This window comes from Canis lupus, chromosome 1 (assembly GCF_048164855.1).
Source record: "Canis lupus baileyi chromosome 1, mCanLup2.hap1, whole genome shotgun sequence".
NCBI lineage: Eukaryota > Metazoa > Chordata > Mammalia > Carnivora > Canidae > Canis > Canis lupus.
The window spans coordinates 45,511,579-45,538,686 of NC_132838.1; the positions used below are offsets into that span (position 1 = coordinate 45,511,579).

Sequence of the window (27,108 nt, forward strand, 5' to 3'; positions counted from 1 at the left end):
GTATGTCAAAGTACTTTAAAAATAAAGATTCATTCAAATTAAATGCTTTATTATAGCACAACAAAATTATATAAAACATTTATGTATTATGTGATAGAGGTAAATTAATGGGATGTCACTGACATTCAGAATAGCACTTCTACCTTATTTTTGTGTAAAGCACTTTTAATCTTTTTCTCCTTTTTTTTTTTTTTGTTTCCCCCTTTCTCACTTAGAAGTTGATGGATAGGTTTGATTTTGGGGAAGATTCTGAGCATAGCGAAGAACCTAAAAAGGAAATTTCAGCTTCTCAACTGTAAGAATTGTTGTTTTTCTTTATAACCATAAGTTTTTCCCATTATTATTATAAACATTGGATGGGACATTGTTTTCTGAACTACCAAGTATACTTTGAATAAATTGGGATATAATTTCAGGCTATTGAGCTCTAACATTACAGAAAGATGGTAGATTTGCTGTCTTGTTGCCTCCGTATTTATTTTGACTCCTTTCTCAGATCTTTGCAGTTAATTTGGGATATATCAAAATCCTTTATAGAAGAATTGTAGATACAGTTGTGATATTTTCTATATCTGTATTAGGCTTTAAGTTATTTAATTGTAAGAATATTTGAAATAATGGGAAAGAAGCTTGCTTCTAGTGTCAATGACCAGTTCTAGGAATTTTATCAAATTCTGGGAGTGTATCTGACTCCCAGGATTGGGATTATAGGGGATTTTATTTTTAAAGATATGTATTACATATTTTTATTTAGATTAGTGATTTTCTTTTCTTGTGGGTTTGAGAAAGGGCAAGTGGGGAAGAGGATGTTGGAGAGTGGGGGCGTGGAAGGTGGGAGGATGGAGGAAGGATGATGATGATGCCTCTGGGAATGCTATTTCAAGCAGAGGTTATTAATTTAATGTACTGGGATAATATCTTTTAAAATATATTTATGTAATGCATAAAAAGACATATATATATCCTTTTGGTAAAGAGATTTTACTTTAAAAAAAGATTTTACTTGAAAAATTAAAACTTGTATTTTAGATTATGAATTATAAAATTAGAAGAGAAACATTTGAGATCATGTAGATCAGTGTCCTGAACAATTTAAGAATCTTTTAATGGTTTTGATTGGGTATTTTTATAATGTTATAATGCCTTCTATGATGAGAAGTTAAATAATCTTTTATTACTGAATCCTGTTTGATTTACTTGATACACATTTATCCATTTTGCATTCTGAAGCAAGGAAACAAATTTGATCCATTATCTTTTGAGACATAGCCTTTCAATATTTGAAGTTAGGTATCATTCTTCCCCTTAGGTTTATTTGCTCCAGATGAAGTACACTTTTTTTCAACTGTTTCAAGACTTCTCACCATCCTGATTGCCCCTTTTGGGATGCCCTCTTTTTTGTTCATGTCTTACCTTGTGGCACCCAGAATTCCAGGTGTATTCCAGGTGTGAATTTCCCAGAGTTTAGTTAAATTATTATTTCCTCTTATCTAAGTACTGTTTCTGTTAACATACCTAATAATGTGAATGCTTTTCTAAAGAAAGCGGATTAGTTTTATAAAGTTTATGGTCAATTACAATTGTAGATTTCACATGTATTGATTGATAGACCATTTCTCCCACTATCGTATAGTTAGAGAAGGAGTTAAAGTGACAATGTTTAAATACTTTTAACTGTTTTTATATATTTAATTGAGATTTTCGTAAAGTGTGCTAATGTAAAAGATACTAATTTATATGTATTTAATAGTGTGAGACCATAATAACAGATCTTCCATCAGAGTATCTTTAACATGTTATCCATCTATTGAAAGATTGTTGAAGAGTATCTTTCTATTTTAACATATTAATGTTCTGAGGTATTCCATTTTCTGTTAATATTTAAAAAGTAAACATTGTAGTAGAGTATGTTTCATTTAATTGGCATGGGGGGTTGAAAAATCAGTTATTTTTATATTACCTTCACTGGGTTTTAAAACATATTTCTACTTGTTTTTCCTTCTAGTTCTCATGTTTCAGAATCTGTGAACAATTCCATTTTTCATCAGATAGCAGAACAACTACAACAGCAAAACCTTGAACATCTCAGACAGCAACTCCTAGAACAGCAACAGCCTCAAAAGGTTTATAACTCCATCTTGTGGTCTTTAGAATTATTGCTATCTGCATTCTATAAAATGGTGTTTCTCAAACAGTGATTTTTCTTCAATTTTATTGCTAGGAAGATCAGCCTTTTCAGAATGTTTATAGTCTTTTCTGTTATCAGAATGTGTTCTAGGTCTATAGAACCCAGAACACATACACCAGCAGTGGAAGACAGAGATTGTGTTTCAGTATTACAACTTAAAACTTCATGTACTTTTCTCTCCACTCAATTCCCTTTCAAGCAAGATCATGATGATTTTGCTTTTGTTGATGGTGATGAGGGCAAAATAGATTGCCTTTAATTAGGCTATTACTGTATGGCAGGAAGTTTACGAGTCATGATTACATTTAATGCTATGAGATATCATTGACTTCTACTGTGTCTTAGTGGAATTAAATATCCATTGCAAAACCATAAAGCTAATATATCATTAGTCTTAAGACATACTGTTATTTTATGTGTAGCTAACAATTTTTAATCACTTCAAAAGTACAATATCTCATAGAGTTAAAAAAAATCTCATAAATTACAGAGATGATTATATGTGAAGAATCATACCTTAGAATTGATAAAACATGTCAAGTTGCAAAGGCAGGGTTAATCCATTATAAAGCCTATTTTTACTCCACATGAGAAATACTTACAGGTGTAAACTGTTTAGAATATCAGTGTTTTCAAATGCCCCACAATCATACTTATTCCTAATATCCAAAATTTTTTGGCACTAAAATAATGCTACACATGTTTTTAAAGTATGAGCAATGTATTGTTAGACAAAGGATATATACAGAGATGAACAAAGAAGCATCTGGCCCTCAAGTAACCTTTTCTCTAATAGAGCACGTATATTTGTATGGACACGGCAGAATTCTAGTTTCAATTATAGAGGTACAAGTGAACGATAGTGGAAATAAGAGAGAAGAGTTACTTTAGATTTAAGGAATAGAAAACCTTAGATACTGCTGGGATCTGAACTTTTCCTTTTAAATCAAATAGTAATCATAAAGTGGACATTAATGGTATTTGCTAGGTTGGAAGTTATACCTGGAATTAGGAGAATGGAATTCTATATCTTCTTATAAAGAAACATTCTGATAGAAGTGGTTAGAGTAGGTGTAGTATTTTATGTTGTGCAGGTATATCTGCCTGAGAATTCAGGAGCTTTAAAGAAAGCATGATGTAGAATATTTGGATGTTGTTTAAAGAAAAACACAAGTAGTAAATCAGTGAAAAGAAACCGGTTGTCAGTGATGTTATAAAAAATTAGAGAGTTGTTATAGAGGCAAGGGGTAGTCATGATGGAAGAGTCTATCCAAACAAGATTTGTCCAGCTGTAAAGTTGGCAGTTTTGATTGTCCTTGTTCCAGTTTCCTTTCAGAAGGTTTAGCAGAAGCAGTAAAGTCACAGTGTAGTACTCTTAAAATTAGCACCAAATTATTGAAGTGAAAATTCCTAGAAACTTGAGAGAAGATTATTCTTTTTTCTTTTCTTTTTATTTAAATTCAATTAGCCAACATATAGTGCATCATTAGTTTCAGGTATAGAGTTCAGTAATTCCTCAGTTGCATATAACACCCAGTGCTTAGCACAGTATGCACCATCCTTAATGTCCCGTCATCTAGTTACCCCATTCCCCCGCCCACTATCCCTCCGGCAACCTTGTTTCTTTCCCATAGTTAAAGAGTCTTTCATGTTTTGCCTCCCTCTCTGATTTCTTCCCTGTTTTCCAGGGTTATTCTGTCTTAAGAATCTCACCAACCAAAGAAAAATAGAGCTCTGGGCTTAGTTAATACATTATCTCCAAAATTTTAAAGGATACAGTGATTAGATCCTTTTGAAAGAATTAGATGTTCTTAAAAGCTTTTGTTCAAAACTGAGTGTTGAAGAAAGAGAATGATGAAAACTTTTCTAATACATCAAGTAGATAGTGTTCAAAACCTATGACAAATTTCAAATTGGAAACTGTGTATCAGCAGAGTAACCATTAAATTTAATAAGTTGTATAATTGGCTCTTCCAAACCAGTTGCCTTAGTCTGTATAAAACAGAGTGAAAAAAAAAAAAAGAAAAAAAATAAAATAAAATAAAACAGGGTGAGATATGCAGAAAAATGAAGCATTTTTGTTTATCAGTGAACTCATTATGGCTGCCTAAAAGTCCTTAACAGTGTCTTAGAGAAAGGAATCTGATTGCTGGTGCCACCCTACTCATTGCAGCCCTAACCTGCATGTCAGTTGATATCTAGTATCCCTAACAATAGAAAACCTCTGTAAACAGAGCACTTCTGAGGAGCATTTCTCAGGATCTGTCATATGTAACACTTTGGTTCGGTTTTCTTTATGTCGGAGAATATAATGGAAAGAGTAGAATTGAGCATGATAAAACCTAAGATGGGTGGGTGTTAAGAGCCCTTGAGTTGCTTTAAGTGATTTGATGTCTAGGCTCATATAAATTGCGTTTCATGGTACTGAACTTGTAAGATTATATAGCCATAGCATGTGTGGATTTTAATAAAGCTTTTGACAAAGTGTTTCTTGTCACTTATACAGAAAAAAAGGGAGGAACATGGATCTATAACTGATAAAAATGTGACACTTAATGAGTGTTAATCCAACTTTGAAAGAAGTTTCTGCTAGCTACTGTTATCTTTGTCTTTTATTTTTTCAGTATTGATGGTTGACATGAGGACATCATTGAAGAAATTAGAGGTGTATACCAGGACATGTACTAAGGATGTATACCAGTGTATCAGAAAAATAGTCATTTGCCACCTGGGTCCAATGGATCCTTTTAAAATGTATTTGAAATTTAAAAAAAAATGTATTTGAATTCATCTCACAGATTGTTTATACAAGTGAGACTAAAAGGAGTAGGGGAAAAAAACTTTATGAACTATTTTAATATACATAATTGAAATGTAGCAAACCTTTTTGTGTCAATGAAATTCAAATGACACATGTTCTTCTAGCAAAATAGAGTAGTCCAGGTTCTTGTTACAAAATACTGCAAGATAAAGTCCTTCCTATTAAGTGACTGAGTGGATGAAAAGACCCTGTTTTTGCCTTAAAGACACATTTTTCTGACATCAGTTTAGGAGTTTGGGAAATACATTTAGGGTATGGTCATCTGAAAACTCATAGTCTGATATTTCATTTAGTTATTAAATTTCACCATCATCATTAGAGTCTAAATGCTGCTCTTTGTTTTCATGTTCTATTTTGTCTAATAATTATGAAATATGTTCTTCTGTCAGTTTTCTTCTTGCCATTATGTACAGAAATGGAAAAATCTAAATATTCAACTATCAGGGAAAGCTTGAAAGTATACTACAAAGATAGTGTCTCCAATCTCATTTTAATCTTGAAATACACAGTATTTTTTGTAATGCAGTAAAACTGGATGATGATGATTCTTATTTCACTATTGAATCACCCTTCATGACAATTATATTGCTTTTTCTTTTTTTGTATTATTTTAGTCTTTCTTGAAGTAATTGGGAATAATTGATGGATAATAACAGAATAATTCTTAGGATGATGAAATAGCAAAATGTTTCAACATATAGGATAGTAAGATCTCTAAGATCCTGTAACATATCTTAGATACAGGGAAGGGTCCAGTGGACCTATCGCTAATTGCAAGATAATAGGATAAGTTTTAGTTGAATTTTTATTTTCAGTTTTTAAATATTTTCAGTTTTTAAATATTTATTTGAGAGAGAGTGTATGTGCCTGATTGCACAGGGTTGCAGGGAGGAGCAGAGGGAGAGAGAGAGAAAGTCCTAAGCAGACTCTGCTTGCATGGAGCCCAACATGGGGCTCATCTCACAACCCTGAGATTATGACCTGCACAGAAACGCATGAGTCAGATGCGTAACCAACTGCACCACCCCTGCACCCCTTAGTTGAAATTTTAAAGTAAATTTTCTCTTACTTCTTCATAAGACCTCTAAGAAAGAATAAAGGTCGTGAAATTACAGTCTTTTCAAATGGGTAAAACTCCAACAAAAAACTCAAAAACTAAAATTACAGTGGATCCTGGTGGTTATACCAAGAGTTAACCATTAAATAGAAAAATAAGGTTCAGGGATCCCTGGGTGGCGCAGCGGTTTAGCGCCTGCCTTTGGCCCAGGGCACGATCCTGGAGATCCGGGATCGAATCCCACGTTGGGCTCCCGGTGCATGGAGCCTGCTTCTCCCTCCGCCTGTGTCTCTGCCTCTCTCTCTCTCTCACTGTGTGCCTATCATAAATAAATAAAAATTTAAAAAGAAAAAGAAAAATAAGGTTCAAAAAACAAGGGTGAAAGGAATACAAAGCTTAAGATAAATGGAGAAGTAGGAAAAATATTATGCGAAGCATATATGCATACAGAATTAGGACCAAATAGACTCAGGATGGAGCTGAAAATTCCCTTTCTGTGTTAAGAATTCTATTGTTAATCTGTTTTAAAGACATAAGCCCCGAAGGACTATGCTTAAAATGTGTTTGATTTGTTTGGGAAGAACATGCTTGCTTACTGATGTTTTGGCCAGTACCGTGGTGTGTAGTAGGTGTCTCAAAGAGGTCTTTTCTACTTTAGCTCTAATTCATTTCTAAACCTTGAAAATGTTACTCGTTCTTAGAGAACCTGTTCCTTCATAAAGTAAGAGACTTGGAACAGTTCTTTAAATGCCTTTTTTGGCTCTTAATTTTTATGCCTTTTCTTTCAGATTAGATGTCGTTAGAGTAAGGATTTTTTTTTAAATGTTGCTGAAGTATAATTAATATAATAGTAAGTTTAAAGTGTACAAAATCATGATTTGATACATTTAAGTATTGCAGTAAGCTAACACTTCGATCATGTCATAAAACTATCATTTTTTTGTGGTGGGAATAGTTAAGATCTAGTCTCTTAGCAACTTTGATCTTTATAATAAATTGTTACCTGTAGTCATGATGCTGGTATCCCTTTTATAGATAGGGAGACCAAATTTCACAATTCAGTAATTTTTCCACAATCACAAAATTTGTAGCAGAAATAGTATTTTTGAGTTACTCTTCTCTGTTAATTATTACAGTAGCTCCCAGCTTTTATACTACCAGGAACTATTTTTATTAATCTTTAACATCTACAAAGATGTTTTAGGAAAGTTTGTATAGGGAGACTTTTTCATAATTAATTTTCTTATAACATCATAATACTTGCAGTTAAATCAGGTTCATACTAATAAGTATCACGTAAGTAGTGTCACTATATCAAGTTACTGTAAATCTGATCCCAGCAAAAAAAGAGGAGAGGAGATTCAAATTTCAAACAATGCTTCAGTTAGTCTTCATTACCTATCTTTTATCAGTTTTTGAAATGTATTACATACCCCAGAGTAACTTCCTAATATTTGCAGATGCCTAGAGGTGGAGGTTGAGGAAGGCCCAAATTGAGAATTGTTTTGCTAGATCATTTAATTTGATAGTGGTATTTGAGCTTTGTTTTGCCTCTATACATGTAATGTATGACTTAGTTCTTTAATATAAAACATTTTTATATTGAAAATATTATAGCATTTAATTTATAGCATTTGATAAAAAATGCTACTTGCCATTGAAATTCTAGATTCATTTAACTGAGTGCCATTATGTATTATTTATGATGCAGTCCTTTATTTTTAAAGGTACAGTGTTTATATTTTCCAAATTAGAAATTTGAAGACCTTCTTGATCTTACCGTTCTAAGATAGTCTTCTCTCCCTTTTATGTAGATATTCCATGCTCTTAAGTATAAAACTTGGATTTGTACAAAAGTATTTTAGGTGATTACATAAACAATTTAACGTGGGATTTCTATATGTGTTTGACTTCTTTTTAAAACTTTGTGATGTTTACATGTTTAAATTCTGTTGTAATAATATGCATGGTTTCTTAATAATGTTTGTGTGTTTGTATACATTCTCAATAGGCAACCCCTCAGGATAGTCAAGAGGGAACATTTGGATCAGAGCATTCCGCATCACCATCACAAGGGAGCAGTCAACAGCATTTCCTTGAACCTGAAGCAAATTTGGATGATTCTATAGATATTCAACAACAGGTAAAAAGTAAATGTTTTTCTGGGTCATAAATTTCTAAAATTAAAGAAAAATATATAATCATTTTATGTAAAGTATGTTATTTTTATGTAAAGTAATGGTAATTTCCTGTATATTTTTTCTTCACGCTTAAGCTCTATACTAATAACCATTTTACTGTTAGGCATTAATGCTACTATAGTGAATATTTTGTAAGGCAGAATTGCCAGTATATACTGAATCTCAATCAGGCATTTTGTTTGCTGTTCTTTTGGCTTTCAAGGATATGGATATAGATGAAGGACAAGATGGAGTAGAAGAGGAGATCTTTGAACAGGAAGCAAAGAAAGTGGCTGTTCGCTCAAGATCAAGAACACATTCACGATCTCGTTCAAGGTTCTACAATAATATTTAAGAGTAGCTGTGTGTGAACTTTTAAAAGTTGGTGGTTTCTTTGTATCAGGATGAAAGGAAATGTTTTTCTTAGAATGACATCTTACATTCTCCAGAGAGAAGAAATTCAGAATCTCAAAAATAGAAAAATGCCTTGTTCTCTTTTGAATTGGATATATCTGTGGCCATTTATTTGAAGAATACACATTAATTGCAGTCATATCATATAATCCCATGAATTTGGGATTATACATGATTTTAGTTAATAATATGATTACACTCAGGATATTATCGCCTCTGAAAACTGCTAAATCAAGCTATAGAGAAACAGTGTTAGAAATTCCATTAATAAAAAAAGAAATTCCATTAATTTCTTATTTTGTTTTCATCTTATAATAATACCAAAAATGATCATAAAAATAAAATTATAAGAATTGTTCCAGACATTAAGCATAGTATCAAATTATTATAAAGTGTATTCTCTGGTTTTCTTTGTGGGCTTTTCAGCATGGCTGAATCTCATAATATACTTATTCAAATTTGAGTTGAAGTTTCCTTAACCTGGTAATTCTCATGTACTTTATATACATTGTTTTTGCTACAAATTGTATTAAAACTTTAAGTCCTTAGTCTTTAATATTAATATACCCTATTTTCTGCACATGAATACCGCTAAAAATCAGAGCATTGTATGCTAGGAAAGGGGCAGTATCATCTTTGATGACCTTTCAGTCATTACTTGTTTCAAGAAGTTCTTTGTATTTACCTCTTGTAAACAAGAGCCTGTGAGTTCAGCTCTCTAAACCCATCTCATGTCAATGAGTAATCTTGCTAAAGCAATTACAGTATTAGAGCTGAAATCTTAGCAGCTTCTTTGTCTTAACACCTTATTAAGCATTTTGAAGCAGTGCAGTAGCATATGGTTGACAGAAAAAAAAAGCAATGTTTCAGTATCATCTTATATTTAAAGATGAGGCACTTTGAAAATTTTAAAAGCACCTTGAAATTTTAGAAGTTGAAAACTTACGAGAATTCTTCAGTAACTTAATGGCTCTGTTGGAAACATTCTCTATTTCCAAATTTTAAGAATACAGTATCTTTATCATCTAAGGATCTTTCTATTTTCCTTAGTCTTTCATTCCTATTCTTGACTATTGTTGGAAAATGAGTTGCCAGACACTAAAGAAAGCAAGCAAGGCCTTTACTGGATAGAATCTCATTCTCCTTGGTCTTAGTAAGAATCATTGTGGGCCTGAGCAGTACAGAGATTTGACAAAATGCATGTTTGATACTTCATTCTACTTAAACATTTTTTAAGAGGTAGCTAAATATAAGACAACCTTTTTTGTGTGTGTGTGTGTGTTTTTCCCCTCACCTAGAAGTGAGAAATTTGAACAGAAGAATAATATTGTTGTTAGAAGTAAAATAAGATTTTTTTGTAGATCACCAAGAAAACGAAGGTCTCGGTCACGATCTGGTTCTCGAAAGCGTAAACACAGAAAGCGATCACGCTCACGCTCAAGAGAAAGAAAGAGGAAATCATCACGTTCATACTCAAGTGAAAGGAGAGCAAGAGAAAGGGAGAAAGAACGACAGAAGAAGGGATTACCTCCAATTAGATCTAAAACATTAAGTGGTAAGTGACATATTTTTACAGAGCTTTGGTTTCAACAAATAGTAAGAAAATCATTAATTGCTAAAGTCAACTGTATTTTTAGATTAAGAAATTGGAAAGTAATTTGGTAAGTGAGTAATTTTATCCTTGATTTTTGTAAAGTGAGAGAAAAGGAAAGGGAAGAGCAGGTTTTATTAAAACACTAAGATTACTGAGAGTTGTTTCTTTTTAATGCAAATTAGAAAATACAGAACTTGACCAATAATTTATAAAGTGGGCTAGGCCTAATGTCTTCTTAATGAACACTGTGATTTCTAGTCATAGTGTTATAACCAACCAAGTCTGACCACCAGGTCTGGGGAGTAATTATTAAAGGAAGCATGTAGTGCAGCCCGGGAGGCTTCAGCGGTTTAGTGCCACCTTGAGCCCAATGCCTGATCCTGGAGACCCCAGATTGAGTCCCACATCTGGCTCCCTGCATGGAGCCTGCTTCTCCCTCTGCCTCTCTCTCTCTCTCTCTCTCTCTCTCTCTTTCTCTCTTTATCTCTTTCTCTGTGTGTCTCTCATGAATTAAAAAAAAAAATCTTTAAAAAAAAAAAAAAGCCTGTAAATTTTAAAGCTAATTATAAACTTACTGGATCAGAACCAAGGGAGAGATTCCCATTGTACAAACTTTCCCTCCTTTATATGTTAATATGTAATGTATAATTAGAACAAATTTGGTAGTAGTGAGAGTTTGAGGAGAGTTCACTTGGTAGAAATGTGAGTTGTAATTAGTGCCAGATTCTTCTTGAAGGATTCCTACTGCGTTAGGATTTTTAAAATGAACAGGCTGCAGATGGGTAAAGTACATAAAATGGAGCAATTTTCATTCTTTGCCAAGAGCTGAACACCAATCAGGTTGTCTGATTTCTGAAGGTCTCCAAATAAATTCTTTCTGCCATGGAGATAGATAAATAATTGGTATAACTTATACTGCTGAGTCATCCTGGAAATCCAGACTTATATTTAAAGGCAACATCCAACTTACTACTAAGTTCTGGCAATTTCAGCAATCTGTAGCTATCTTGCCAGAATCTTACCTGATTATGAGAGCCAGTGTTAATTCAGTAATGTTGATATTCCTAACTCTGAAAATTTCTGTTTATCCCCTCAGGATTGAAAGACCAAATTCAAACATTTTAGTGCTATTTGATAAATAACATCAAAGGTCTGACCATAAATTATCTGCTTGCATCCCCTCCCATGATTATTGTTAGGACATTCAGAATCACCGGTTTAGCATAGGGCTTTTATGGAGTCTTTTCCATCAGTTCCTCACTTTACTTGTCATATTATAGCTGCCACCATTTATGTAGTTACTGACCATGGAATGTATTTTTTATTGGTATGGTTTTTTTCCATGAGTAAAAGTGTAAAAAAGAAAATTCAGAAAGCACATAAGAAAATAGAGTGAAAAGTGTATCTCTCATTTTTTACCTCAAAACTTTCTTACTCCAAAACAGTATCAATTTTATGTGGCCCCAACACATTTTAAACACATACAGTAGTATGTCCCTACCATTGGTCCTTTGAACACAAGAGTATTCATGAATAGTTCAGTGGATATGAAACATCAACAAGCAGTAATATTCTAGGAATCAGTGTCCTCTCCTTATGGGATGGGGGAGAGTCATTATTGTTTTCTAGGTTTAAAAAAAATCTGTGGGAAAAATTTGTAGAGCGACTACCTTGAAAAACAATAGAGGAAACATGGGATGTATTTCAGGAAGATTAAAGCAGCTGTGATGTAGTAGATTAATGAAGCGATGGGAACTATTCTGTGAAAGAGGTCTAGAAATTTGCTGAGGGTTTGTGATAGGTTGAATAATAGTCCTTCAAAGATGTTCATAGCCAAATTATTGGAACTTGTATCTGTGTTACCTCACGTGGTATGATCGATCAGGGATGGGAAGATTTAACTTGAGTTATCTAGAAGGGCTCAGTGTAATCCCCGGGTCCTTATAAGAGGAAAACAAGAAGGTTCGAGAGAAAAGGTGATGTGTGGATGGAAGGAGAAAGACTCCACTTGGCTTTGAAGATGGAAGTCGGAATCATGAGTCAAGGAATGCAGATAATTTGTCAAGGAAACAAATTCTCCCCAGGGGTGTCCAGAAAGAATGTAGGCTTTTGTTGACCCATTTTAGACCTTCACAACTTTAAGAGAATACATTTTTGTATTTGAAGCTACTCATCGGAGGTATTTTGTTACAGCAAGAGCATAAAACGAATATATTGCTTCTTGAGACTTTAGTTGAATATTAAATTATGTGTACGTAGGGTGAGACTCTGTGAGGCAAAGAACAAGTAGGGTAAGAACATTACCAGAGAATCTGTTAGCTGAATGATTCCTAAAAGCTAGCACAGGTCTGGAAGACCTTAGAGTTCAAACCAGGTGGAATAGAGACCTGGTTGAAAACCTTCATTTAGTAGAGATCTTGTAATAGTTGCTAGTGTTGGGCTAAATTAGCTCTAGAGTAAAACCTGCTTTAGGTTTACCCCATAATAGATAAAAGATCATCCATCTAAAGACTGGAAACTTTGTCTTTAAAAATGACAGTAATGTAAATCTAAATATTAAAACTCCTCAAATATATCAGCTGTTGTAAATCTTTCACAAGTGTCTTCAGGAAAAGGAAATTTTCATGGAGGCATGAATGGTACAGCTTAAAGTAGGCAAGATGTCTTATGTGTAGCTCTGTTTCTTAAAAAGAAGTGCTTCCCACAGTTTAAATATCTTTTAAGTTTTTCATAACAAGTTAATTCAGCCTTTTCCCCATTTGTATCTCTGTACAAATTATTTCCTTAAGGATAAGGTGCTGTTTTTAGATTTAACAGTTGGTAGGAAGAAACATTGACTTAATCATTCCAGCACAGAAAGATTAAAGGTGAAAGGTAGGATTGCAGTGAAGTGTTTTTGTGACCTTGTTGCATATTAGAATTACCTACAGAATTTTAAAACTCCCAAGTCTCAGTCTATCATACCCCATAACCCTTCATCTTTTAGAGTAAGACCCAGGTATCCATGGATGATTAAAATGTTCATCCAGGCTTGAAAACACATAATAGATGTGGATGGATAACTGGAATTTTAGTTCATTTTAAGCATAACAGATAAAAATGGCATTAAGTTTTTTAAATATCTGTCTTAAATTTTATTATTGTTAATAGTGCTTTTTCTTCAGCTGCTTGAAAGAAGTAGCTTTGTCTGTGTGATTTAGGTCATTTGTCTTTTATGTCTTGACAGTATGTAGTACTACTTTGTGGGTTGGTCAGGTGGATAAGAAGGCAACTCAGCAAGATTTAACCAATCTGTTTGAAGAGTTTGGACAAATTGAATCCATTAATGTAAGTATCCCTTCTTATATAAGAATTTAAGGTTAACAATAATATATAGAGGATTTTCACTTATACAAAAGAATCACTTTGGTTCCTAATTAGCCCCACAGTATCTGCCTTTAATAACTCACATCTTTATAAGGATTATTTTATTTTAATCATTTCTGTGTTTATTTCTGCTGCTATTTATCTCCCTAATTAATTTTTCTTTTTTAATGGAATTCTAACAAAATGTTCTTAAGGCTTTTGTTGCAGTGTAGTTGGCCCTTGGTTCCTTAAGTCATGAAATGTTTGGGTTAATAGGAACCCTATCTGTGATCTAATTTAATTCCATCCCCTCCCCTTTTTTTTTATAATGAAAATGAGGAAACTGAGTCCCACAGAATTGTAGTCACCTCCATGGAGCACTTAGGTGGTAGTGGAGACCCAATTGGACTTGGGATCGAAGTCTTTTACAAGCACCCTCCCTCGTCTCCCCATCTCTCCCTCTCAAAGCAAACCTGAGGCAGGAAAACCTATGTGGGCACAGCACCCCAGTAATGTGAAACAACTGGCACTCCTCAACTTGATTTTTTTTTCAGTACTTTTTGCTCCACCCAGTCTCTTTCTTTGAATATTTTCTTCTTCCCAAAGATCTGCCGTTTTTCCTTGGGGCTAATACTAAGTAATGGAATGTTTTATAGCAATTTATTTGTTTGAGGAGCCTTCTAATTTGTTAGCTCTCTGATTTTATTCACTGTTATTATACTTCTATGTCTGTTAGACCTTTTATCATTATTTACCGGGAAATTGGCTGATTTTCCTTTCTAGTCTTAGATCCTAACATTCCTTAAATTAAATGACCAAACTTGGCTTTTCCTTATGAAAACACTCTTCATATGAAATGTTTGAGCATTTCGTATACTACTTTCAACTATATATGATCTCATTGGAACCTCACAAGAAGCTGGTTAAGTAATTCCCATTGTTTATTTTATCAGTGAGGAGACTAAGTGATTTGCCTGAGTTGCACAGACAGTAAATAGATGATTGGTTGAGGGTTTCAACTTAGAGGAGTCCTGTTTCTTTTTCTACACTGTGAATGTTTTAGGCTTTTCTTATTACTCTCTTTTCTTTTTAAATTTCACCTATCAAAACATAATTATCTGCTGGAGTCCTTAATCATATAACCTCTAATTTTTTTTTTTAACATTTTATTTGTTTGAAAGAGCAGGGGGAGGTGGGAAGGGAAAGAGTAGAAGGAAAGAGAAGCAGACTTCTGCTGAGCAGGGATCCCTATGCAGGTTTTGTTCCTGGGACTCCAGGGTCATGATGTCAGCCAAAGGTAGAAGCTTAACTGACTGAGGCACCTACACACCCCTAACCTCTGGATTTTTTTTTTAGTTTTCTTCTAGCTGAGGTGTTAGAAATGTGTTGACACTTGAAAGAATATGGATGCCCAAGACCCCTAGATTCTTATCAGAATGCCACAATTTATAAGGTGATTCTAATGCAAAGTCAGGAATCATTGCTCAGAATGGATCCTGAATCCAAGTAGCATTTAGATCGTCATTACTTGTGACATTTATAGTCTTGCTTGTTCCGTAGTCATTTGGGCATTAGTTTGCCTTATCTTCTTCCCTCTTGCGTATTAACTTTTAGGAGCGTCGTACTTATGAATTATAGGCACTGAGTAATTTTGTGAATTGAAGTGTATTGAATGGCTAATGATAAAATCTAGGATTTGAAAATTTGATGGAAAATTTATAAACTTTTCACTTAGTCTTGGGGGAGTTTGAGGACTGAGTAAAAAAAAGTCTGTTCGATTTAGCACTTAGTAGGTCATTAATGAGCTTGAAGAAAAATTTTCAGTGCATTGATAGAGTTAGGCCTATCTTGCAAAAGAGGAAGAAGTTTCTAAGGGGTTTAGATAGATTTCTTTTTTGAGAAGTTTGGTATTAAGTTTAGAAAGTAGCTCGAAGTGAACTCAGTGAAATTAAAAACACTAAGTCTGTTTTCTTTTTCTTGTGTTAAAACTTTTGTCCAGAAGCACTTGGGCAAAATTAAGTTTTATACAACTGACAAGTTTTACCATTTGTTTTAAATTGTAGATCTTATATTAGGGATAAGATACTTCTCCCAAACAAAAAAAAAATCTTTCTCCGTATGCCACTTGGAAATATTGAAATACTTTCAATTTTTTAATATTGTATGCTTTCACATATGTTGGCCATACAATACTGTTTTCTTTTTATCTGGTGGTATCATTTACATGTCATTTTACTTTTTTTTTGTTTTAGGAATACTTTGATTGACATCTGATACTCAAGATTTTGTTCATGTTATGACTTAGAGTGAGACCCAACTAGGTTTTTTTAATTCTTTTAAAACTAAGTAGTCATTTGTACATGGATTATACCAATAAGCAGCCAAAGGAAGAGAAGGGAAAAACTATTCAGTCTTAGTAGTCAGTGATCTGTTTCATTAAACCATAAATGTCAGAATGAATACCTTATTTTTACCCTTTCTAAAGAAAAAAATTTTTTTAATAGATGATTCCTCCCAGGGGCTGTGCTTACGTCTGCATGGTTCATCGACAAGATGCTTTTCGGGCTCTTCAGAAACTTAGTTCCGGATCATATAAAATTGGGTCCAAGGTCATTAAGGTGAGATTGGAGGGGAGGAATCCATGCTCTTGTTTTATTGGATTATTAAAATGTTCCTATAATTGATTCATCATCTTTTTTAATGTTATGGAAAAACTTCTAGAAAAGTTTATTATTTCAGTATTGTTGAGTTTTCTTTCTTTCTTTCTTTCTTTTTTTTTTTTTTTTTTTGATGAGTTTTTATTTTTAAGTAATCACTCAACGTGGGGCTCAAACCTATAACCCTGAGATCAAAAGTCACACGATTCACCAACTGAGCCAACCAGACATCCCAGCAATTTTATCTTTCATTCACTTCTAACTCCCAATGCTTCCTATTCATACCTCTTAATTATATAATTATTATTTTCTCCTTTTTAACATCTTGTATTATACAACCAAGGCCACTGTGAAGGGTTTATTAATAAGTATATTTTGTTTTCCTCTTAAACTGAGTGTTTATTGTATATTTTTTCATTTTTACTCCATGTGACTAAATTTACATTTTATTTCTGCTACTTGAAGAAATTTATTCCATCAGTTTCTGCAACTGAGTTAAAAACTTAAAAATTGGGCAGCCCCGGTGGCTAAGCGGTTTAGCGCCACCTTCAGCCCGGGCATGATCCTGGAGACCTAGGATCGAGTCCCACGTTGGGCTCCCTGCGTGGAGCCTGCTCTTCCCTCAGCCTGTGTCTCTGCCTCTCTCTCTCTCTCTGTGTCTCTCATGAATAAATAAATAAAATCTTTAAAAAAAAAAACTTAAAAATTACTTTCAAGGTTAATATGTATGTGCTTTGTCATCTCATGGCAGAAAGCTTCCTCTGTGTAAAGTGTCTTCTGGACTACCAAGGATTTGTTTAAATTATGATAACTGTTCTAATTATTGCTAGTGTAATTATTATTAACTAATTATTGCTATCACATTTTTATGGTGAAAGTAGATTTGGATTGTTTCCGGAAATGTGCTTGGGATTTTTTTTGTTTGTTTGTTTTAGTAAGAACTGGAAATAAATCCTGTGGTATAAATGCCATTGCTGTCTAATGCAGGCTTTATTTTAAAAACAAAACAAAAAGAAAAAAATACATGGAAAAACTTCTTGGCTGCTATTATTTTTATTTTTCTTTTCTTTTTTTTTTTTTTTAAGATTTTATTTATTCATAAGAGACACAGAGAGAGAGGCAAAGACGTAGGCAGAGGGAGCAGCAGGCTCCATGCAGGGAGTCCAATGTGGGACTCAATCCTGGGACTCCAGGATCATGCCCTGAGCCAAAGGCACGTGCTCAACTGCTGGGCCACCCAGGCATCCCTCCTATTTTTCTAACATTCAGTTGCTTGTCCAACTACTTTTCTTTATGTTTACATTGTTTACGTATAATTTTCTAGCATCCAGTTGCTTGTCCAACTTCTTTATGTGTTTACATTGTTTACAATATAATTTTGAGCGTTTTCCTTGTTTTCACAGTATAGCTGAGCTTTCTTTTTTTTCCCTCTTCATTCCTGATAGATTGCTTGGGCTTTAAACAAAGGTGTAAAAACAGAATATAAACAATTCTGGGATGTGGATCTTGGAGTTACATATATACCGTGGGAAAAAGTTAAAGTGGATGATTTGGAAGGTTTTGCAGAAGGAGGCATGATTGACCAGGAAACTGTAAATACTGGTAAGAACACTAAGGGTAGTTTTGTTTAAAAAAGTATGCTTAAAAGATTGTAATTGATAAGAGTTGTGCATGATAAGGTGAGTTGTACTTATTTTATTTCCTGGATTCCACCCCCCAAAAAGAGAAAAAAAACTGAAACACTGCTATTTCCAGATTACATGCTTAATGTGTCTTATTTCCTAAGTGTCACAATATATAGTATTTAGAAGTCTGTTAATGTAGCATTTTTCCTGTTATTTATTTATTTATTTGTTTGTTTATTTATAAAGATTTTATTTATTTATTCATGAGAGAGAGAGAGAGAGAGGCAAAGACACAGGCAGAGGGAGAAGCAGGCTCCATGCAGGGAACCTGACATGGGACTTGATCCCTCATCTTAAGGATCAACGCCCTGGGCTGAAGGTGGTGCTAAACTGCTGAGCCACCCGGCGTGCCCCCTGTATGTTTTTTAAAACAAGTTTTACTCCTTTAGAAAAAGTTGTGTATGTGGAGGTATGTAACCCAAGTTAGAGTAATTACAAGTATGCAAGAAGGAAATAACAATATAGTGGTATTTGCTGTCTTCCTTGAATTTAAATAATAACTAGGGACTTAAGTTTCTTTGAAGAACTTCCTTGATTATTTTGATTAGTATCCATGTTGAGAATGGCAGGAATAGAATCTTAGAGAGCTATAGTTCCTATTCATGCAATTCTAGAATGCTTATAACCAAATGATCTTAGGTTGATAAATTATAAGAAGAGAAAGCAGGGAAAAGGGAGAGAGATCAGCAGTATGGGTGTGGAGCTATTGCAGTTTTACATGAAAAAAATCTAATGGAGAGAATAATATTTAAAGGAGTGAGAAGTGCAGCTATCTGGAGAAAGAGCATTCTGTGCAGAGGAATAGTATGTGCCAAGTCTATTCAAAAATTGTGAGACCAGTGTGGTTTGAACAAAGTTAGTGAGGAATGAATTGTTGAAGATAAAAGTCAGAGATATGTACAGAGTCATATAAAGTCTTGTTTAGTCATTATAATGACTTTGATCTTCACTCTGAGAGAGATGGAAAACCATTGGAGGAACCTTGGGAGCTTCTTTTATTTTTGCATAGCTGTGTTTTCAGAAAGATATTTCTTTATTGAGTTAATAACCTTCCTTGTCGGTCTCCCTTTGTACTTTGGGACATAATATAGAATAAGATTGGATCTTCTTATATCAGATAGCTTTTGAGATGTATATCTATTCTATCCTCCTAATTGTTTCCTCTAAATATTTTAGTATCTTTCATTTTTGTCTCGCTTCATGCTTCTTTGGACTCCTTGGTTTCTCATCAGACTTAACTGGGCAAAGCCTAGGTTGGCATCTATAGTTGTGGACACATCTTAAAGATGTGCCAAGGTAGATGAATAGATGAAGGATGTAGAGATGAAGTAAACATATACATAGAAATAAAACTTTTGCAGCTATCCAGAGGAAATCAATTTCAAATGTTTTGTTTAGAGTGGGAAACTGTGAAAAGCTCGGAACCTGTTAAAGAGACAGTCCAGACAACTCAGAGCCCAACTCCGGTTGAAAAGGAGACAGTGGTCACAACCCAGGCAGAGGTTTTTCCTCCACCTGTTGCCATGTTACAGGTTAGTAGTGGATCTTTTGTTATTGTTAACATGTTGTCTTACATTTCTGTTTTCACTCATGTATTTACTTCATAAAGCTTGGAGGAAAAGTTATTGAAAATAGAATAAATACAAGTTTAGTCAAATAATTTTGGAGAAAAAACTATTTTTAAGAAATGGTGTCATTTATATTTAAATGTTTTTATGTATTGCACAAATATTTATCGATGGTCTGCTTCTATGACATTCACTGTTCTAGGCACCTGGGATAAGGATACATCAGTGGAAAGAAAACCACACAAACTTTTGCAGCTTTTGTTTTCAATAGGGGAGACAGGAAGTGCAAAATAAGTAAGTTCGTAAGATACTATGGAAAGAAAAGGGAGTATGAGGGTTTTCAGGAGTGCTTGGATGAGTGCTTATGATTGTAAATAAAATGGTCAGAGCAGACAGTAGAATATGACATTTGAGCAACAACTTAAAAGTTGCTGAGGGAATTAACCATGTGGCTACCTGGGGAAGAATTCTCTAGGCAGAGGGTGCAGCCAGTGCAAAAGTCCTAGGCCAGGCAAGTATTTGATGTGTTCCAGGAATAACAAGTGGGCTAGAAGTGAAGGGAATGAGAGGCAGCTTAGTAGAAGGGAGAGTTTTAGAAGGACTTTGATTTTCACTCTGAGATGGGACACAGAGGATTTTGAAGAAAGGAGTGATTTGATCTGGCTTTAATGGTTTTAAAAGATCAGGTTTTAAAGGATTGCATGGCTACTATTTTAAGAATAGACTACTGGGCGTTAATTCAGGGAAACTAGTGAAGAGATAGTTGTAGCAGTCCAGATGAGAGCTAATGGTGGCTCAGACTAGACTGATGACAGTGGAGAGAAGAGGAAGTGGTTAGATAATGAGGGGTACTCTGATTGTGTGTCCAGTAAGATATTGTGGCAGGATGAGACTTGAGTTGTGAGAAAGCGAAGAGCCAAGATTTTTGGTGTGAGAAATTGGAAAGATGAAGCTATCCTTATTTGAGAATGGGAAAGACATTTGGGAGTTCTGTTTTGCACATATGCAGTTTGGAGCGTCTTTCAGACAATGAAATTGAGGTGTTTAATAGATTATTGATAATATGTGAAATTTAGGAAAGAGATACACCCATAGTACAAGTGAATACTTGGGAATTATTCCTAGGATGGTAAAAAATATTGATGTTTAGAGTAGAAAATAAACTTAGGAGAAACTGAAGTCATTTTGAAACTGTTACTGACATGCTTCACAGTGATTAGTTTACATACCATAGCTGGGTATTATAAACTTAGTGGGAGGTGGCAGTTTAAAATTGATCATGATAATAACTATTCAAGTAGGTGCTCATTAGTTTGTATCACTTAAATCTAAGATAGATTTTAGTCTCCATGTATACTATCTGTTGAATAGTACTTCCTTGCTTTTACTAAACCCAAGTTAGAGTAATTACAAGTATGCAAGAAGGAAAATAACAAAACAATATAGTGGTATTTGCTGTCTTCCTTAGAAAGAAATAGAAATTATTTACCTTTAGTTGTTCCAAGATTTAATCATTGCTGATGGATAAAGTGATTTATAGAAATTATTTACCTTTAGTTGTTCCAAGATTTAATCATTGCTGATGGATAAAGTGATTTATGGACTTTTTATTTTTTATCCACAAAAGATTCCAGTAGCGCCAGCTGTGCCTGCAGTTAGTTTAGTCCCACCAGCATTTCCTGTCTCCATGCCAGTTCCTCCTCCTGGATTCAGTCCAATCCCTCCACCTCCTTTTCTGAGAGCAAGTTTTAACCCTTCACAACCACCTCCTGGTAAGGAATCTTCTTTTTTTTTTTTTTTTTTTTTAAGATTTTATTTATTTATTTATTCGAGATAGAGCACGAGGGGTGGGGAGCTGCAGAGGGAGAGGGAGAGGCAGACTCCCTACTGAACAGGGAGCCTGACGAGGTGGGGCTCTATCCCAGGACCCCCAAGATCATGACCTGAGCTGAAGGCAGACACTTCACTGACTGAGCCACCCAGGTGCCCCAGTAATTTTCATATTACTATATATGCTCTACTTAGAATATCAGTCAGTCATTCATTCATTTAAAAAACTTTTTTTTTTAATTTTTATTTATTTATGATAGAGAGAGAGAGAGAGAGAGAGGCAGAGACATAGGCAGAGGGAGAAGCAGGCTCCATGCACCGGGAGCCCGACGTGGGATTCGATCCCGGGTCTCCAGGATCGTGCCCTGGGCCAAAGGCAGGCGCCAAACTGCTGTGCCACCCAGGGATCCCCCTTTTTTTTTTTTTTTTTTAATTTATTTTCCTTAAGTAAGCCCTATACCCAGCGTGGGGCTTGAACTCATGACTGCAAGATCAGGTCACATACTCTACCTACTTAGCCAGCCAGGTGTCTTACAATATCATTTAAATGGTTATTTTTCCAGGTTAAAATGCTGTAGAGCATTAATTCTCAAACCTTGGCATGTGTAGGGATCACTTGGAGGGCATGTTAAAGCAAAGCGTGCTGGGCCTGGCCTCCTTTTGTTTTACTAAGACTGAGATATGGGGTAAGACAAGTATATTTCTAACAAGTTCCCAGTTGATGCAGATGGTTGAAGGATCAGCACGGAGAAAAAAAAATGGAATTCTTTTAAAGCATTGAAATACTTTCAAAATAATTTAAAATTTATGTTGAATTTTTCATATCAGAATTATCTATAGTTACCACCCATTCATTGGAAGTTTGCATTAAGTTATATAGATTGTTTCTCCTAAAAAATCATGGTTTTCATTTTGATTTTAGAAATTATAAATTATAATTTAAAATGCAAATTGAATTTGTAATATTTATTTTGACCTTACAAATTTTTGATAAAAGTTCCTGGAGTCAGCATTTCTAATTTAGAAACTGTAGATTACTTAACACACAAATATAAATAATAGCTTATATAGCTTAGAGATAGAGCTTTTAATATTAGACCTTGGAGTAGAAGAATGAGGAAGAGGCACAAGGGATCAAATGATATACTTGTTTTTCAAAGCTATTTTTATCTTTCTTTGAACTTCATGAACTCCTTGCATAATTTGAAATTGATGCAGCTCTTACAAGAATTTTATCTTTTTTCTTTGTTAAAGATTAGAAAATTATTCTTGTTGAATATTTTCTGTATTTGGAATCTGAGTTAAAATTATTTTTCCCAGAAGGTAATTTTTTTTTAGATTTATTTATTTTAGAGAGGGGCAGAGGCAAAGGAAGAAGGAGAAGATGAAGAGAGAGTCTCAGGACTCTCCGCATGGAGCACTGAGTTGGATGTAGGGCTTAATCGCACAACCCTGAGATCATGACCTGAGCCAAAACCAAGGGTCTGTTGCTATAACCAACCGTGCCACCCAGCAGCCTTTCAGAAGATAATTTTAAAGGATTATTTTAAAAACATACCACATAGAATTTGTAAAGTCATTGTCTAGCATTCATTTGTTGGAAATCAGGAAATCACATATCTTTATTTTTAGCTATTTGTTTTTGGGGTTTTTTTTTGTTTTAATTTTTAAGATTTTATTTGGGGCTGGGGAAAAGGCAGAGGGAGAGAATCTTCAAGCAGACTCTGCCTAGTATGGAGTCCGATGTGAGGCTCAGTCTCACAACCCATGAGAACATGACCTGAGCCAAAACCAAAAGTCATGTGCTTAACTGACTGAGCCACCCAGGTGCCCCATTAGCCACTGTTTTTCTAATTGAATTGAATGGTAGCTTTATATCTTAAAAATATAAGGAAACAGGTTTATATTTTGATCGTTTGACATTTAAAAATATTAAACAGTCAGTATTAAAGGTTTATTTTACTGTTCAAAACATAATGTAGTAACTAACATCCAAGGTTAATGAAAATATTTTAATCTAGTAGATAAACAGCATATATATCAAAGAAATACAATAGCACATTTTGCAGATGACATTATTGCGTATAGTGTTATCAACAGTTTGAAATACAATATTTAACTCCCCATGCAGTCATTGTGCTAACATGAAACAGGTTGCCTAGCTTGTATTAATCTTTGATTTTAGAGCATCATAGAGAGTGCCGCAGGACTTAGACAAATGAGCAAATAAATAGAATGTGATCATGATAAAGATTTCTTTGCTTCACTTAGCTTACTAAGCTAAGGATCAAATACAAGGTAGTGTTTGTAAAAGTGATTTTTAGAAATGTTTGTTTGTTTGTTTGTTTAGAGAGAGAAGTGAGAAGTGTGCCAGTGAGTCAGGGAGGAACAGAGGAAGAGAGAATCTTAAGCAGACTCCCTGCTGAGTCTAGAGCTAGACCCAAGGCTTGATCCCACCACCCTAATAAGATCATGAGACTTATTATGAAGTCAGAAACAGCCAGCCACCCAACCAGCTGAACCACCCAGGTGCCCCTAAAAGTGATTTTTTTTTTTTTTTTAAAGATTTTATTTATTTATTCATGATAGTCACAGAGAGAGAGAGAGAGAGAGGCAGAGACACAGGCAGAGGGAGAAGCGGGCTCCATGCACCGGGAGCCCGACGTGGGATTCGATCCCGGGTCTCCAGGATCGCGCCCTGGGCCAAAGGCAGGCGCCAAACCGCTGCGCCACCCAGGGATCCCAAAGTGATTTTTTTTTAATAGAAAATGTATTCACAAATATGAGGCCATAGTAATGGAAGACTTTTAAGAATGTAGAATTTCATTTATAGCTATTGAAATCTTTGAATTTAACTCTTAAGCTATTTTACTTTTGGTGTCCCCGCCGTAGGTTTCATGCCACCTCCAGTTCCACCACCTGTTGTACCACCACCTACTATTCCACCAGTAGTACCAACATGTGAGTTTTCTACTTTGGGAGTTTTCTTTTTCTTTTCTTTCTTTCTTTTTTTTTTTTTTTATTAACCTGTTGATTCTCATTCTTATGAATTTTTAATTTTTTAAGTTTTAATTTTTTAAGTTTTAGGCAAATACTTATTTTGTTAAGTGATTTCTAAAAAATTAACATAATTATATGATAGTCATTCTATATTCATATTTGTTCTGTTGTCTCAAAATGTTATTTAAAATTGGTTTTAGTCAAAATTCAAAGAAGAGTCTCTGGGTCATCTGTGAGGTTGGTTTGTGTGTGTATTAAATGTCTTAATAAAGAGCAGGCCTGCTCAGACCGCCCTTTATTTCTTAATCCTTTATGTCGAAGAAACCGTTCCTTTCTGTATGCAAGATTCCAAACAATGGATTTGGCTATTGCTTCTTTGTGGTATCAAATTTGTTCCTCTGTCTTCTGATTTTTCTGTATGTAGGAAGTTTTTTAGCATCAAAGGTTTGGTTAGAATGTGCTTCAGCATTTTTAGTAACAGTATTTAACTGGTTGGGTGCTACAGACTTGATACATCACATCAGGACCATGGAATTTCTTCTTCTCTTACTTTCAGTGGTGTTAAGATGGATCAGACATTCAGGTAATGGAACCTGGCCATTAAAAAAGTTTCCCTTCAAATTTTCATCTGATGATTTCATCCATTGATCATTATTGCTTTAAAATACTTTCTACCTTTGAATTTTATAATTTTTCCACATTTCTTACTTAGAATTTTTCTATTAATAAAACCTTCCTCTTACCAGCTAGTAGTAGTTAGTTGAGGTTCATTTTTATAGGAGAACCATGGTAGATGCTTAATTCTTGTCTCTTAAGTGCCGTTTTTCAGCATAATGAGTTTAGTTCTATGGGTATTTCCAGTGATATCTGGTGACTGAGTGAGAAGAAGCTTTTTCTTATTTCTCCTTCTTTCTTTCCCTTTCCTCTTCATCTCTGTCTCCATTTTTAGTGTTTATGGAATAATAGAGTTTTACTTTAGAGGAATTGCATTCACTTTTCTTTTTGAAGTTTAGTTTGTTTTATCTTTAGACAGTAAGACCTTTCATAGTTGCTTCTCTGTCCTTTTGAGATGACTACATCAATTCTTGGAGAACTTCGTAGGTTTCTGTCCCAATACTGGTTCAATGGACTTTATCATAAAGACATTATATGTGACAGAATTTACCTACTGATAGTCCATTTTCCTTTTATTTATGAACTCTTCTCTATTTTAGTGTTTAGACAGGATTAGGATTCATCTTTGTTGTTGATTAGGAAGAATTATTTATTCTTCCTAAAAATTAGAAAATTAGAAGCCATTTTTGAATTCAGCATTCAGAGAGATTCATCCTAGAGCTTACCTCCTAATTATTTCTTTATAGTTTATTCATTTTAGAAAATTTGGGATCATTTGAATGGAGAACGAGAAATAACAGCCATGTGTCAGTACTCTGCCAGTTGCTTACACTATCTTGTTTAATTCTCATAATTCCCATGCGTGATTGCAGGTCGTTTTTTTTCCTATTCTATAGCTCCGTTGTATGCTAACTGTATGTCCAGGTAAGCTGCAGTTAAATGGGAGGATAAAACAGTTCTTAAAATTCCCAAGTAAATGATGTAACTGTATTGTGACATAAATTGGACTAAAAATTCTGATGGTTGAATTGTGATTTTATATTCCTCTCGTTCTTTTTTTTTTAACATATAAATGACATATACACTTAGGATGCTTTAAAATGGAATGTTTATTCTTTCTTTAAAATTCTTCAAAATGGGAGTGTTTATACTTTTTATTTGCAGTCCACTTTACCTCTTCTTATATAATCGGTTTCTAACCTCATTTGACAAGAAGTAGTGAAAGGACTAGTACATTATAATTTCAAGGTGATTGAACCGATTTGTATCATTGTATGTATTTGTCAGTCTACGTGAATCATTTCTATATATTTACAAATTCATGACATTCTTGGAAATTAGGATTTTTTTGTGTATTATTGGAATTTTCATCTTCAGTACTGGTCATTATTTTATTAAACTTTTTCTATGAAAACATTTCCAAAAATTATTGTGTCCCTGAATAAAAAAAAAAAGCTTTCTAATGTAATTTAGCCTCTTCTTGATGACTTGTCATTTTGAGCATCAGTTATGATAGGTAATAGATGCCAATAAATGAAACAGTCAAACTGTAAGTAGTTAGTTTTCATAATAAATAGAGGAACCAGAAGAGAATCATTTATGTCAGGGTATCTTACCAAACAATTGGAAAAGAGAACAGAAAGCCATTTAAAACTTGAGCAAGGCCAGTGTTGGTCACAGTTAATATTAACTTAGCACATGAATTGCTTGCCTAATTAAATCTGAAATATATTTCTCATTCTTTAAACAGCTTTAGTGCAGCCACCATTATCCATGACTCCAGAAACTGTGAAAGATGTTGGATTTGGTAGTCTTGTTTTACCGGGTGGTTCTGTTGCCAGCAATCTTGCTACTCCCACTCTGCCAGCTGGAAATGTTTTTAATCCTCCAACTAAACAAGCAGAGCCTGAAGAAAAAGTACCTCATCTTATAGAGCACCAGATTTCATCTGGTGAAAACACAAGATCAGGTAAAACAAATTCCCCAGAAATACATAGTTAATTCATAAGCACTACTTAATTCTGAGATGTCATGCATTTGTAACCAGTTCAGAGCACCAATATTAAAATGTTGCAGTATTTAAAAAGAGATCACTGTCTCCTAGAATTTCTCGTAGAAAAAAGTTGGCATTCTGTTCAAGATAGAATAGATTTT

At 34.2% G+C, this 27,108-nt stretch overlaps 1 protein-coding gene across 3 annotated transcripts in view; it reads left to right on the plus strand.

Annotated features, from left to right (window-relative positions):
- The window catches only part of SCAF8 (SR-related CTD associated factor 8), a 147,219-nt gene that overhangs the window by 50,796 nt on the left and 69,315 nt on the right, over window positions 1-27,108 (plus strand). For all 3 annotated transcript variants that reach the window (XM_072828595.1, XM_072828585.1, XM_072828575.1), the window contains 12 exons: window positions 216-295; window positions 2,006-2,123; window positions 8,078-8,209; window positions 8,470-8,582; window positions 10,022-10,215; window positions 13,481-13,581; window positions 16,104-16,217; window positions 17,702-17,858; window positions 19,340-19,473; window positions 21,137-21,281; window positions 24,232-24,300; window positions 26,705-26,923. In XM_072828595.1, the coding sequence (XP_072684696.1) occupies window positions 216-295; window positions 2,006-2,123; window positions 8,078-8,209; window positions 8,470-8,582; window positions 10,022-10,215; window positions 13,481-13,581; window positions 16,104-16,217; window positions 17,702-17,858; window positions 19,340-19,473; window positions 21,137-21,281; window positions 24,232-24,300; window positions 26,705-26,923 (1,576 nt within the window). The remainder of the gene's footprint in view (window positions 1-215; window positions 296-2,005; window positions 2,124-8,077; window positions 8,210-8,469; window positions 8,583-10,021; window positions 10,216-13,480; window positions 13,582-16,103; window positions 16,218-17,701; window positions 17,859-19,339; window positions 19,474-21,136; window positions 21,282-24,231; window positions 24,301-26,704; window positions 26,924-27,108) is intronic.